At 35.1% G+C, this 17035-nt stretch overlaps 1 protein-coding gene across 2 annotated transcripts in view; it reads left to right on the plus strand.

Annotated features, from left to right (window-relative positions):
- HPDL (4-hydroxyphenylpyruvate dioxygenase like) overlaps positions 1-14324 on the plus strand; it is a 555822-nt gene extending 541498 nt beyond the window's left edge. The window contains exon 5 of one of the 2 annotated variants that reach the window (XM_044056863.1): positions 14083-14324. In XM_044056863.1, coding sequence (XP_043912798.1) covers positions 14083-14236 — 154 coding nt within the window. In that variant the 3' untranslated portion in view covers positions 14237-14324. The remainder of the gene's footprint in view (positions 1-14082) is intronic. The other variant, XR_006362808.1, reaches the window with a different exon arrangement.
- Positions 14325-17035: the final 2711 nt, after the last annotated feature.

The following is a 17035-nucleotide window of genomic DNA, read 5'->3' on the forward strand; positions in this document are numbered from 1 at the left end:
TATTTACAGTGCTTAGAAGACTAGAACAAAGGAAAAAAGTCTGGCCAATAATAAAACTGTTGAAACAAAACATTAAAGCACAGCTGGCCTTTCCAGCCAAGATAAAAATATTTTGCCAATGAGATGAGAACATTTAATGACTTAGAAGAGGCTAGTAAATTAATCAAAAATAACAGTGTCTATCCCAGAAGAAATGGAATGGATGGCCCCCACTCTTAAAAGAAACAAATCCTTGGACTATTGCTAGAAAGAAGAAATAAAAAACTGATTCCAATATTCCAATAACTCTTACAACTACATCTCTCAAAGTATCAACTGCTATGGTACATCACTTGTCATCTGTTTTATTTTAAAAAAGGAGGATTTCTGAGAAACAGTAATGATTTTTTCAGAATGTTCAGAGTCCAATAATTCTTCAAGAACAACGGTAGGTCAAGATGGGTTACTATTAATATTATATATAAGCCAAACAAAGCAACATATAATACAAACATAGAAGTTTTTATTGCCCTACTTGAACTCAATGAAAAATTATAAGTAAAATCAAAATGAGCAAGATAAGTAAAGTACTTAACTAATTCAACAAGGTACCATTCATCAGAGTTCAGACTCAAATGTAACAAATTAACAATATATATAACAGCAGTAACAGTAGAGTGTTCTGAAAAAATAAATGCTGTCATTTAGACTAATGCCTTCTTCAGATAAAGTATGATTTAGAAATGTCGTATATATCCTGGTTAAATAATAGTAGCAAGCTCTTAGTACAAATGTCCTCATTATTCTGTCTAAATATAGTTAATATCAATTATGGCAGGTATCACAGCTACGAGTGCTGTTTGATCGATTCTGATGGGATGTGCGTGCATGCAGCTGTGTTTGGCAGCTAGTACAAATGTTCTGCTTAAACATAGTTAATATCAATTATGGCAGGTATCATAGCTTCAAATCCTATTTGATTAAGCCTGACATGGTGTGTGTGGATGCAGCTGTTGTATGTTGCCGTTTTAGTCTCCGGGAAGCTGTGGGTTGCAGCTTGTGATTGAGGTTTACTGATGCTTGTGTATTAGGAAGAGACATTTGGTGATTTAGTTTGGATCCAGGGGAAGGGGATTGGGTAAAACTGTGATTTGGGATATTTTGGCAGAGAATAGTTTGTTTATATATCTGCTAAGTGAGAGGTGAGAAGGCTGGAAGAATGTGTTATCTCTTGTGGCGGCTTGTTGGGAGGGTTTTTTTATCTGTTTGCTCTCCATTCATTTTCTGGCTGTTGCTTCTCTGAAAGGAAGGGAATTTAGGCTTGAAGTTGCAGTGAAGTGAAGCTTTGCTTCAGGTGCATCGCAAGCCGCTGGTATGCAGTACACAGACACACTAACAGAAACAGATGCTCCCAGGTTCCTATGGTAAAGGAGACAGAGTGACGATAATGCTTAATGGCTCTGAGGATCCTCCAAGATGATTCTTGGCAATAAAGTTTTTGGTTAAAAAAATATATATATATATATATATATAATAAAGGGCTGTTTTAAACCACATGTACACATATTGATGGTTTCCCAACACTTTGTTTTGCTCATTAAATTGATTCTTGATAAAAAATAAATAAAATAAGCGCAATTTTATATTTAAAAGGTATTTTGGTCTAAACACATTAAGGACTTTCACAATAACTCAGACCTCCACTCTTATGTTAAGACTAAGAGCACTTGGTCTTGTGCATTACCCATTGCAGTGGTCTGGGAGGTGAGCTTGCTCGGACGTGTTGGGCATATGGGGACAGCTGATTCTAGGGGTGTTTATGGTTTCCAGGAAGTGCTAGATAGGTATCAGATTTCCTTCGTGGAAATATCTGTGGGAATAGAAGGTGTGTTGAGTGGTTCACTGGCAGAGTGGCCACTGCATGAAACAGGCTGGTAAAATGGAACAGGACAAATATTGGTTTGGATATTTTAAGAACAGCCTGGAAACACACCACATGAACTAATGAATGGTATTCTGACAAAATTGGATGGGCATTGTTACCCATGCTTGAAGTTCTTATATGTGTGTATGTAAGGATGGAAATATACTTATAACAAATAAGAAACTAGAAGGGTCTCATAATTTAAAGACTATGGACTGTGCAAACATGCTTGGAAGGAGCTAATAATAAGAATAAGCATTACAGCTTGTGGTCTCTCAAATAACTAAGCAACAGCCAAAAAAAACCCCACAATAGTTATGTAATGTATGATTTTAGTAAATCTAGACATAAAATATATAATCGTCATATAAGATGAAGCAATCTGCTGAATTTAGATATTATACACAAGATCATGTTATTAAATCCTGTCTTTAATACTGCTGTCTTAACTTGTCAAGGGGAAGCATGATGATTTTCTTATACAAGTGAATATGCATAACAAGTCATGTAATTGCTTTAACTTGAATTGGAGTTTTTGTAACCCATTTTGACCATATATAATACTTAAGCGGTTACCATGGTAACTGTCAGTTTGATGTCATATATAAAACATTAAAGTTATTCAAGAGAAACAATAGAAACTTAAACTTGAAATGTCACAGAATGTAACAATCATATTCTGAACAAATGGTATTAAATTGACAATAGACACTCAGTTTAACCTTTGCTGAGTATACAAAATAGAATGTTGCCATTTAAATCTAAAAACTTTCAGTATTTGCAATAGAATGGTAATTTATGAATATGAAATTTGTTGTTTTTAACCTATAATTTCACTCATTTTATAATAAGAAATGACAGATATGAAAGTCCTTATGTGTAGGAAATGGGCAGAAGAAGGATAATTAAAGCATCAAGTTTGTTTTATTTGAGCATTGTTTGTTGCTAACTTACTTAAAATGCACCAAATTTCATCAAAGTGATTACTTAAATGCTGGCAAACAATGAAATATAACTTCTGATATATCCATTAAAATACATTGTATTATAAACATTAATAGAAATAGATACGTTTTGAAAGACTTCATCAATAACTGTTAAATAACTGTGCTATAATCTTTTACTGAGGTTTTATATATGATACATGCTACTTTACTATGACTGAATTGCTTGTCATCTATCTTTCATGTAAATAATTTATACAATAAGTAGACATTTATATTGTATTAAAATTGTTTATACAATAAGTAGACATTTATATTGTATTAGAATTCTGTCTAATCTACAATAGTACTATATCTGTTCAAAATAATATAAATATTGCTTATTCCTATTACAAATATTCTCCATATGCTAATTCAATTTATGGAGCTCCGATGTTCTGGATTGTCAAGGTATGAGTGGTAATCTTATGGATTTAGGTTTATCCATCATGTTAGGAATTATTTTCATTCCATGGCTAGTGCGGATATTAGTTTTGTTAACATGTATTAATTTAAATTTATTTCACAAAAATATTTTTTAGTATGCCTGACCAAAACATTACTTTATTGGTAAACACTCAAAGTATAAAACTAATAACTATAAAGTATATGTTTGAGCTTTTAAAGGAAATTAGAGGAAAATGTTTAATAGTCACAGTAAAACAAAAAATACATAGTCTAAATAACCTAAGATGGATTTAACTTTAAGCCATTGGTATTTAAAGGTAATAAACAATCCTGGCAAGAGATCAAATCTACTGAAATATTTAAAACTGAGCAAAGCACAAATTGTCTTCCTTCAAGAAACTCATTTCAAAACAATTGACAATTACAAATGGAATCCTAAAGAATATATGATATTGGCGCAATCCACTTGTAAGACAAAGACAAAAGGGGTAACAATTTTATTGGAAAACAAATGTGATTAATCCAGAAATCATTTGTAAGTATGAAGATAAAGATGGCCTTATGGCATTAGTAATAGTTAAATATAACGTTAAATATAGTTAAATAATAATAGTTAAATAGAGTTAAACATAATCTATGACCACAGTAGCCGACTGATACAAGGTTATCCTGTTTTTCCACCTGAGAAATTAAGAAATGAATTACAGTTTCAGAGCAGTCCTTGGTCAATTGTGATTGTTTCTTAATGCATACTTGTCTTTGCTTTGTGATTGTTTCCAGCCCCCTCATACGAGCAACTAATAGGGTCTCTATCCGCTTCGCTCCCCACCCTGCCTCCTATTCTCTCCCTCCTCCCAGTGGTCCCACCTTTATTGCACTCAAACCCCTCCCATTTTTCCAATAGCCAACCACACCGCTAACCCAACACTACTTCATCCATCTTCCCACTACTATCACACCTCCTCAACTAACATGCTCACTGCATGCACTCTCCTTGCATGTCTTACATCCTACCAAAGCTCCATTATTCCCCCACTCAACCACTACCACTGTACACTGTAATATACTACTCACACCACCACTCATGTCTCACCCACACTCAGCTCCCCTCCCACCAGCTCAAGAACCATCCCTATGCACCCCCCCACATATTCTACCAACTATATTACTCAAACATAAAGCATCCCTACAACTTAACATAGTAACCCTCCCGCCATACCTATTACCCACAGAGCACAATCATAATGTTTCCCTTATAAACAAACACATTCAAAAACTGAGAAAACTAATAATCTCATGCATATCAAAACTAGCCCTAAGTGGAGACATCCACCCCAACCCTGGCCCTACCATCTCCAACCCCAATCCTCATAATCAGACTAGAAACCACACCTTCTCCCATATCACAGCCAATAGAAAGCCATGTGACTTCCTTCTACTAAGCCTAAATATTAGAAGTATATCCAACAAAGTCCATAAACTCCATGCCACTATAGACTTGTACTCCCCAGATATAGTCATCCTGACAGAAACCTGGCTAAAACCTCACATTACCAGTGAGCAAATACTCCCTGCAGGTTACGGCATACTAAGAGTAGACTGGCTAAACAAAAAAGGAGGTGGTGTAGCTATAATATTTAAACAGCATCTAAACATCCAGATCTTAAAATCATCAGCTCCACAAATAGGCAATGAAGAAATAATATATACCAACCTCAGAATTAACCAAAACAAAACCATCAACATAATTGGATGCTACTTCCCACCTGGCCAAAACATCCCTCCACTAGAAAACCTTCTCAGCTGGTCTACCCACCATCTCCCCCAAGAAACTTTCATCTTAGGTGATTCCAATATTGACTGGCAATCATGTTCTGGCAACAATCCAACCCATCATGTACACCTTCATGGCTTCACCCAACTAGTCCAGTCACCAACCAGGATAAATAAAAACTCCAGCAAGCACACTACCCTGGATTGGATACTAGTCAGTAAGAGCCTCCAGTCATATATAACAGGCTGCTTATCAGATAGCCTCAGTGATCACTCCCCAACATTCCTACTCAAAAAATACATATACCAAGCTAAACCTGTCATCTACCGTCAAATACGTAAAAAAACTAAACTTTAACCCACTCACATTCATCTCATCCCTCAAAGAATGTAACTGGCATCCTCTAAAGTACCTCAGTCTAGATGACGCAGTTGAATTTTTTAATACTACCTTCCTGAACATCCTTAATTACCATGCCCCCATAAGATTTTCCAGAACCAAAGCACAACCCACCCCGTGGCTACAGAAAACCACAAAGTCAGAAATGAAAAACGGGGATAAAGCCTGAGAGCACTGGCGCAAAACCAAAACCCCCTCAGCTAGACAGAAACTCCTAGAATTACGCAATAGAGTCAAAAAGTTAATAAAACAGGACAAATTCCAATACTACCAGTCTGCCCTAAACTCCTCACAACACAGCCCCAAACAATTCTGGTCCTCCATAAACTCCATCCTCCACCCAGGTAAAGTCAATACCCCTCCTCCTAACATCCCTCACTCCTCAGAAAATATTGCTACCTCATTCAACACACGCTTCACCCAAACCATACTATCACTAGCTAAACAACACAACCCCCCTCCCCTCCAACCCACACCTTCAACTAGTAATCTCCCCACTGCCTTCTCTTTTTCTCCTGTACCTACCTCCAACATAAAAAACTCTTAACTAAACTTAAACCCACCAAATTAGCAGCAGACAACCTCCCAAGTGAATACCTACAAATCGCAGCTGATGCTCTGGCCTACCCAGTATCCATCTTGATTAACCAATCTCTGTCAGAAAGATACGTTCCCACACTGTGGAAAGTATCACATATAATTCCCCTCCACAAAGGCGGACCCTCCACAGAACTAACCAATTACCGCCCCATAGCTATTCTCTCTCCACTCTCCAAAATACTAGAGAGATGCATACACTCTCAGGTCTCAGACAACCTCCTTACTAACAACCTCCTTTCCAGTACTCAGCATGGTTTCTGACCAAACCATAGCACCACCACTGCCTTACTGTCCTTTACTAACACTATCCTTCAGCATAAAAACAATGGCTATCTCTCCTCTGCTACTTTCCTAGACCTATCTAAAGCATTTGACATGGTCCCACACAAACAACTTCTCTCTGTCCTCAATAACCTATCCTTCTCACAATCAGTCACCAACTGGTTTCAGAGTTACCTGTCTGACCGCCAACAATCCGTTGTATGGCAGAATGACATATCTCCCCAACTACCTGTCTCCATAGGGGTTCCCCAAGGATCCATCCTTGGACCCCTACTCTTCTCTGTTTACACCAATAATCTAGCCTCTGCCACCAAACATGGCACACTCATACAATACACAGATGACTCAACCATCATCTTCTCAGCCCAGTCCCTACCAGAACTGCAAAAAGTCACACAGGAAGCCTTTTCCTCTGTTGAAACATGGTTACCTGATGCCCAATTAATACTCAATCCAAACAAAACTAAACTACTCATCTTCCAACCCACCAAACATACTCAAAACAACTCTCACTTTAACATCACAGCAAAAGACAACACCACTATATACCCAGCTGAACACACCAAATTGCTAGGAGTGGAAATAGACAATAAACTAAAATTTGACATTCACATGTCCATGACCATAAAAAAGTCCACAAAAAATTAGGAGTGTTATACAGAAATAAGCAATTTCTCACCAAAGCAGCAAAGATTTCAGTAGCAAATTCCCACCTTATCTCCACCCTACTTTATGCCTCTCCAATATATATCAACCTAAGGCAATGTGATCTAAACAAGCTAGAGACCTGCTACAACAAAATCGCCAAATTCGCCACAGGGGCATCCTACCGTAGTCACCACTGTCTCTCACTTGCTGAACTGGGCTGGCTTAAACTCCCTCACCTCCTTCAGTGGTATCAACTCTCACTCACCCACAAACTAGTAAATCATCCACTAAATGTCCCATCCCTCCAGAATCTACTCCAACCCTATCGCACCACCAGACCACTAAGATCCAGCAACAAAAATCACTTGCAGATCACTAAAGCCAATAACTCTGCTGGTGAAGCACTATTCTCTTGCGCCATAGCCAAATTATGGAACTCACTCCCACCCACAATTACCTCCGTACCATCATGCACCCACTTCAAAACTTTACTAAAAGCGCACCTAAAAACATGCTGCCCTTGCAACTCCCACTCTAATATCATCCACCCCATCCAACCACCACCTTTCTTTCCACTCCACTAACTACCTTGATTACAGCAAGCTCAGATGCTCATAAGCCTAGTACTTATTATACAGCAGGAACTTCTCATTGTAACATTTGTTAATGTCTGTTATGTACTTCACAGATAAAGATTCTAATTGTCTACTGATGTACTATGTTCTTCATCTGTAAATATGTTGTAAGTAATTGCTATGTTAAATTGTTAATCTCTATGTAATCCAATGTAACTACTGTCTGTTTATTTTACTGTGGAGCTTTTCTCCCCGGGCCTCCACTGAAAATGGACCTACGTCCAGTCGGACACTCCTGGTCAACAAATTTAAATAAATTAAATAAATAATAGAATATGGATCCTAGCCAATCTATACTGGTTACCAGGCATTGGATTTAATTTCCAGTAATTATAAAGGCAGCTTAATATTAGGAGGAGATTTTAACAGTTCATGTTCCAAGTGTTTTTAACTGTATATTTGATATTTCTGAAACTACAAATAAAAGACTGTTGCATACATCTGCTGTATCAAAAGCTTTAAACAAGTGGGTAGAATAATTTCATCTTGTAGATACTTTCAAATTAAAAAAAAGATAAATCTTTGTTGTTTTCCCATCAAGATCACAGATTTGGTACCCAAACTAGAACAGATAATATATTTGCTGCCCATGACTTACACTCTGAAAAGGGGCAGGGAGTGATTGAGAAATTAATCATTTTAGAACACAATTCATTGATACTAAAACTTCAAAATGAGTGCAAATCATTAATCTTTAATTTTAGTTATATGTGCTGGAATTCTGGAGTTAAACAGTTCAAACCCTGGTTATTATCTGAATTATAGTCCTTCTTTGATATTAATTACACCACAGAGATAAATAAAATAATGATATGGAACTCATTAAAAGCTTACATATATGGTAAAACCCTAACTTGGTATAAAAAAAATCAGAGAATGGGATTCTGAATTATTACATCTACAAACCAAACTTTTGTCAGTAAAAGATGAAAAAAATAGAATTTTGTTGTTTAATACTTCTGCTTTTTTTTCATCTCCACATGATTTTAACACATAAAACTAGTTTAGCTAAGAATTAAAATACAATCAAAATCTAATAACATTAGAAGTATCTTCCATGAAAAGAAAGGGAAAAATGTCTCCGATATAGGTGGCATTCTTGATGCCTATAGAAATCACTATACATATCGATCAAATAAATCTGAATGTAAAACATTCTAATATAAAACAAAATACCAGAAAAATTAAAACTAGATCTGGAAGCACCCAAATCCTACAAAGAAATTATTTTTTTTACCCTTTTTTATTGTATCTGTAAAGCTCCGTGTATAGATGGTATAATTATGGAAATATATAAACTTTTTCCTTCAAAGAAACTATCCCTCTTACATAAAACTGTATTAGAAATTCAGTCACAAGTTTAATATCACCCTCTTGGAGATATTCCTTAATCACACCAATCCTAAAGGAAAACAAATCCCCAAACCTCTGTACCTCATATAGACCTATGTCGTTATTAAATAATGACTGTAAGATATTTATGACGATATTAACTAAAAGCGAATAAAACAATGGAGTAAATAGTACTCCACAGGGTAAGTGTCCCATTGCCAAAAATCAATAAAATCAGTATTCCACAATAAAATGCAGTAATGAGACAGCCAGGTACTCAAGTCTCTTCTTTGACCATAAGAATATATATTTATGCAGGTAGAAACATCAACAGTGGTAAGCGCTTTCGCTAAAAAGCTTCATCAGACCATCTTGGTCTGATGAAGCTTTTTAGCGAAAGTGTTTACCACTGTTGATGTTTCTACCTGAATAAATATATATTTTATGGTCAAAGAAAAGAATGGAGTGCCTGGCTGTCTCGTTGCTGCATTTTGTTGTGGAATATTAGCTAAAAGAATGAAAATGCCACTATGCAAAACAATAAATGATCAAACTGGATTTATATATCATAGACACACACACATGACAATATTAAAATTATTTTTTTAATTAAAAATCTATAAGAGAAATTAACACTCAAAGGCTTTCTCTATATCTAAGCCAATTATGATTCTTTAAATTGGGACTATTTATTCAAAATCTTAATACTGTTTGAATTTCCTGCATTCTTTGTTCATCTCCTAAATAGTATATATGTATATGTATATATATATATATATATATATATATATATATATATATGTGTGTGTGTGTGTGTATATATATATATATATATATATATATATATATATATATATACACATACACACACACAAATAATTTAGCGTATGTCAAGTTAGGTCCTTTTACCCCTGAATCTATACATATAACAAAAGGCACTAAACAAGGATGTCCCATTTCACTGATTCTATTTGCTCTGGCTATTAAAATATTGCCAGATTCAGTTCATAACAATATAAAAGTCAACAGAATAGATGTTTATGAACAATAAAATTCTAAAGTAATGCTATTTTCTGATGACATATTAACATATTACTAACATTATCTAATACAAGAGACATTACAAAAATTAGATATATTAATTGACAAATTTCACATGACTTCAGGACTCCATTTCAGTAAATCAAAATTTTTATTTTTAAATAAAAAAAAAAGAACTGCAAACTAAGGGAGATCACACCATAGGGAAACAAGACTCTACCTTAAAATATCTAGAAATTGAGTTATGCAAGGATAGTAATGAATTAGTCTAAAGAAAACACAATCATCATCAATACAATTAAAATCTCTGTGGAAAAATGGAACAAAATAATTTTAACATTTGAAGATAGACTACAGTTAATAAAAATGTTTTTACTGCCCTCCTGTATATAGCCTTGGCAATACAACTGTTACCAGAAAGGAATATACTTAAAAATTTTATTAGGCATGAATTTATTTCTTTATGGTTTCCCAAAAGAAACAGAATAGCTTTCTTTATGGTTTCCCAAAAGAAGCAGAATAGCTTAATACATCACATCAGACCATGGAAACAGGGAGGACTAAATTATCCTGATATAGAAGCATATATATATATATATATATATATATATATATATATATATATATATATATATAAAAGCATCAATATCTATATTGATGAAGTCCAAATTACTCTGCAAATTGGAAAGCATTACTAACTGTAATACCAATAAATTAATTTGATTTACAAAAAAAATTTCAAAAAGATAAAAACAACTTGCCATGGCACATATGTATTAGTGTGCAATATAACATAACTAAACCCACTAAAACTCATATGATTAATTATTACATTGACTCATTTAGGAAAATTATTAATGCAAATATAGATTTAAAAATCTGCTTTGATCTTTTAACACCATTTATAGTCACAAAGAACTTTCCACATAAAATATATAGCGAAATTATTAATTATTGGGAACAGAATGGATTTGTTTGTTGGCTCCAATGTATGTATCAAAGAACTAAAATTTTTAGATATGCAAGTAATAAAAACAACATACAAAATTCCACAACAGGACTGACTAACTTTACAGAGTATTCTGTCATATTTGCAAGATTTAAGTAGAATAATTAACAATTCTTCATTTAAAGAAATACCTAAATTTACGATATATATATATATATATATATATATATATATATATATATATATATATATATATATATATATATACAATCATATATAATAACTTTATCAATATTTTCTAAAATTTTGAAATACAGTTTCCTGTGGCAATCTATAAAACAACACCCAAAACCTCATATTGGAAATATCTTCAGTTAACTGTATTGAGTGTCTTTTTGTTATATATTAAAACAAATATCTTATTATCGATAAAATATGCATGTTTTACACAATACTGGAAAGTTTTTAATCGAAAATGCTTGCACAGAGCATTCTTAACCACAGACAGAAGTATTAAAATTAATTCTTCCATAAAAGGAATATGTTGGAGATGTGAGCAAGTACACAATGCAGATTGGAACCACATTTTCTTTGATTGTGTTAAAATTAAGCCATTTTAGAATGGTATTAATAACTTTCTGCAAGCTTTATGTAATGAATCATTTTATTTAACTAATGCTCTTGTATTAGTAAATGTGAACAAAGGTCCTTATTTGAATAGGTTAAACATGTATCTAGTATGGACTATACTTGTAATTTCAAGGAAGTGTATAATAAGATGAAATACAAACACAATACCAACTTTGGAAGACTTCTACAGCCTACTGAAGACCACAGCAGTATTGGAAATTAAAATGAAAGAACTAAGAATTTATACAAAGCTATTTATCAACCTTTGGGGAAAAGTCTCATCACTGATAAACATCTTATGAATTATTGTATAGTATCAAAGATGACATGCACACTCCTGGAACAGTATTGCAGCCCCCACCAGCTTAAGCATAGAAACCTCTTGACCCACTCCAATTAGTAGATGTGATCTCTGACTTTTGTCTGTCTCTCTCTCTCTATCTCTCTCTTAGTGCACTCAGCTGCTGAAAAGGCAGGAGAACAAATGGGTAAGTAAGTGTTGGACTAAGATAGATGACCTCAAGAACAGCAGGAGAAAAGAGATAAAAAAGTGACATTACATTGTAATAGTGAAGCATCTTATTAATTCGTAATTGCTTTTCTTATATATCTGTTGCATTGCTGGCAAAGTTATGATTGTTAAAGCTCAAGGCTGATAGAGAAATGGAGTTTCTGCAAAGATCTGCTCTTCTGATTTTGCATGTTAAAGTATCAGGCCGCTGCAATCAATCATTGTTATTGTTTTGTTTTGATGCATCTGTTATGCAAGTTTGTATTTGCAGATTAGTATTTGAGGATTATCTTTTTAATCTGTTCACCTGAACCAAGACTGCATTCTAATTTTGGCTTCGATAATCTGAATATACATTCATATCTTGTAGAGGCATGTACCCATAATTAGTAGCAAATGATCCTGGTGCCTGTTTATTGGCCAGATTGATGAAGCAGTCTTACTTAGGTGTCTCCATTATGGCTTCTAAAGTCAATACGACTGTCTTGTTGTACTTATCTGAAGAGTAAAGCTAAGGAGACATCTGGAGGTGAGATTCGTTAAAAACTGATATCAGATCTTATTTCTTTCAGAAGCCTCTGCATGTATACACACACACACTGTGCTACAGCTCAACGTGTACTATCCCTAGACTATTGTACAAAACCATACTGCTCAACTGTCCAAAATTTCACAGAAAGACCAAATTTTTGTGCTGTTCCTCTTAAAATTTGTGGTTTTCTAGAAAAAATTTGAGTGTTGAAGTCACTAAATAAAGACACACACATGAATTTTAGACTGTATATCTTTCATAAAATGCATCCTATCCTTTTCAGCTATGATCACTGATACAATCATACTGATTTGCTTTTTAAAACTAAAGCTTTGCTTTTCAAGTTATTGGGGCAATGACTGCTGCCTTTTATTACCTGTAAATGAGTGCAAGTCTTTATGCTTACTCCCTTACACACATTCTCTCTGTAAAGACTGTCACACAGCTACTGCATAAGCTGTACAAGCATATTGCATGGAATGTACACAGACATGTTACATGGAGAGCAGCACAGCCCACACAAAAATAAGTGCCTAAAGCTGATATTGCCCAGAGAATGGCCCTGGTGCTTCTCCCGCCAGTCAGGCACACCAGCAAATTCCAAAAGGAAAGGATTTCTAATACAAGAAGTCCCACAGCCTGAATAATGATTGCAGTTCTAAAGTCAGCAGCAGACTGTGAACAGGAATGTGGGAACTCCGACATGCCAAGCTCTACTCATTTAAGTTAAAAGACATGATTATAAGGAATTATTTAAAAATAATAAACATGCATATGTGTAAAACTCTGAAAACAAAGGAAGTCCCATGGGCTGAGAGTGGTACATTAGATAGATTTGAAAACTTATTGTAAACATACTCTTTTTCAGCACAAGTGCCCTTTATGCATTCATTTTCTGATACTGTCTTATCCTGTTCAGGTCACAGAAAAGCTTGAAACTGTGATGGCCTTCAGTTGACATTCCTGGACAGGATGCCATTCTGTTACATGATATAAACAACCACACACTTTATGCAGCCCATGGGAAAATATGATTTTCCATTTCACCTATTTATGTGTCTGTGTGATGTGAGAGTAACTCTGAGACTGCAGTGAAAACACACAGACGCAAGGAAGACATGCAAACTTTACAAAGACAGTACCAAACCAGGAAATGAACAGAACCATGTGCTCTGAGACACCAAACCAGGAAATGAACAGATTTGCTGCCTCAAAGCACATGGTTCTAATTGCTACACAATTTTGCCACATATCTTTTATGCATATATTTAAAAATTTGACATGAAAAATTTGCTGCATATGTTTATCTTTTATAATATCATACTTTACAAACAATTCACTCTGCCACTGTTCTGCGGTAATATGTGCAGCACTGTAAATAAATGAAGACCTGTCTCTATCTCACACCATCTGTTTGAATTGCTTTTAATGCCTTATGTTTTCTTTCTTCTCTAGGTACTTATTGCAGATGTTCACAAAACCACTGTTTTCAGAAGATACTTTTTTCTTTGAGCTGATTGAACGTCAAGGGGCCTATGGTTTTGGGGAAGGCAATATCAAAGGACTCTGGAGAGCCATACAGACCTACTTAGAAAAAACGATAACATAACGCAGTGACGTTTCAGCAACATTAAACTGTATTACCTGTATGATATAACGCAGTGACATTTCAGCAACATTAAACTGTATTACCTGTTCTCATGTTTGTCTTTGTTTTTTTTTTTTGTACTTGCTAATCTGGCATCATTGCTGGTCCATTGTATCCATTTCAGCCATGATTTGAAACTAAAAGGAATGAATAAACAAAATGAGGTAAGATACTTCAGAGTGTTTTTTGCTGCAGATCCATGCCAGGAGATTTGTCTCTATAGCAGAAATCCATACCTGCTGCTAGATTTTTAAAAGTTCAAACTATCCTCATTCCCAATGTTATTATGACATTGATGTTTGTATCCATACACCCTTTAGTTGCTTTGTGCTTTGAAACATAGCTGGTTTCTTCATCTCTCCACATTACAACTGTCAGAGTTCTGAGTTAGTTCTTCATCTCTTTGTCCACCACTTTAACTTTGACCAAATTAGGACACTTACACAAAGCAGACAGATGTTTCTGTGGCAAGCCAATCCCTCTGCAAGACATCCATTCAGAATGCTTGCTACTTGTAGATGGGGGAATGATGAGCACATTATGTTGACCACAGCATTCCAGAGCTTGACAATACGTTGTGTAGAGTCCTCTGTATCAACATGCTCAAGCTGAAGCTTTTCAGGATAGAACTACTGCCTGTTCAAATCATCATGCAAGGTGATGTAAGCTTGCTGGTAAACCACCACCTTATTGTAGAGTGATGCACAGCTGGAAAAACATTTCTCCTTCTCTGAAAAGAGGTTTTGCATATATGAAATTGAGTCAAAAAGACAAACTCAAAGTATGGGTGGATAAATCTGATTTTGTACTAAAACTGAGTTTGATCTTATAACAATGAAAAAGTTTAAGCCTAGAACAGCCCTCAAAGAGTTTGCTACTGATGTACAAAGGATTAAATATTCTTCTCCTATCCAGTTATCAAAACTTATTTTCTAGTAAAGCAACAGACAAAGGATTAAATATTCTTTTCCTATCCAGTTATCTAAACTTCTTTTCTAGTAAAGCAACAGAGTCAAGTTTTCTAATTTTTAGTGGGACAGAGTTCCATCACTTTCCTGCTGTGCAGTGAAGAGAATTTTGCAATACATTTAATCTTAAATAAAATCAGTAATCAATTACTAATGAGGAATAATAACTTCTTAGTGCATGTAAAGATCATCACCACACATGCTCCATAAGTTTGATTCTATCTAAACACGTTTGCGTGTAGCAGTTAGGTCACCCTGACCAGTTTATACTTAATGAAGTAGAGTGACAGAGACCTAAGGGGGGGTATGAAATTTAAAAATAGGTTGTAGGTACTAATTTGTTTGGTGAAGCAGTTATGAACCGTTTTCATTCTGTCCTACTGTGAGGAGTTATACATATAAATAAAAGACCAGTTATGGAATATAGGGTATCTGTCTTCTGAATAGCTATTTAATACTTCCATATCTCTACTGACCACTTATGGAATATGGGGTGTCTTTCTTCTGAATAGCTATGTAATACTTCCCTATGTCTATTGACAATAGCTCTAAGTACGTTTTTAGTTTCAAATGATGCTTGCTAACAATTTCCAAAAGATAAGACTCAAACATTGTGTTGTCAGCTTTTATACCCAAGTTCTGAATGACATCCATCACTTCAGATATAAGGTTACCCATCACATATGGATAATGTGGGTTGCCACATCCATAACACATCTTTTTAACACTCCATGCAGTTTGGTGCTGCCCACAATTGTAATTCATCCAGGTAAACCCGAATTGCATGATGGTCATTGATGCTTGTTATGATGGCCAGGTACACCCGAATTACATAATGCTCATTGATGCTTGTTATGATGGAACCATCTTTCAAGTCATCATCATCTTTACACAACCAGGTCTTATTGGTAACTTGCTCCTGTCCATCTCTGTGGTTTGGGGGAATAAAGTTCTGACTATAGCACAGACAGTCCATGTTCAAAAAGCAGCTTAAATGGCAGTCTGGATTTAGAAGAGCTGGGGAGGTTAGGTTGAGCTGCTACTGCCAACTTGCTCAGTCTGGGGAAGGGAGGTGTGATTTTTGAAAGTTTACACATATGTGGATATTCACATTAACCACAAGAGAAGGGGTTAGGAGCATAATGTACATGCCCTTTATGTCATGCAGATGATGAGGCTACCAGTCACCTTCATGGCTGCTTGGCTGACGGTGTTTCCAGTCAGCTGTCACCCTTGCTTGGAAACACCAAGTATGGAGGAACAAATGATTAAGCTCCTCTCTTTCAGCCTTGAGTCCATCAGCATGCACGAGGGGAAAACACATATAGAAAAAAACTTGTTCCTATGTTAGACTTGGTTCTGAACATTGAACTGTCATCATTGTTAGGCTTGATCCATTATATTTTGTAGGCATGGATAGGCTCTACTCACATAATTTGTTTCACCTAGATTTTAGTAAGTTGCATTCTGGCATGATTTTGAACAGAGGGTGGCAGTTTTACAAGTGTACTTGCAAAACAGTTTAGTGACTCTATATGCAATCCAACACAGGCACAAAAGGTTTTAATCCATAATGCAAACTCAGCCCTGTCATACCTCCCACCAAAACCTTTTTTGTACTCCTAAAAATGTAGTATGTGACTCACTTTATACTACAGGTATAGTGACATTTCATCTTTTAAGAGAAAAGATTTACAGCTATATATCATACTGATATTTATTTATTCTATAACTACACTGAATGAGTTTTGGGATCTAATGTTGACTTTTCATAAGATTCTTGGAGAGAAAG

This window comes from Protopterus annectens, chromosome 14.part0 (genome assembly GCF_019279795.1).
Source record: "Protopterus annectens isolate FY-2018-M chromosome 14.part0, PAN1.0, whole genome shotgun sequence".
NCBI classification, from domain to species: domain Eukaryota; kingdom Metazoa; phylum Chordata; order Ceratodontiformes; family Protopteridae; genus Protopterus; species Protopterus annectens.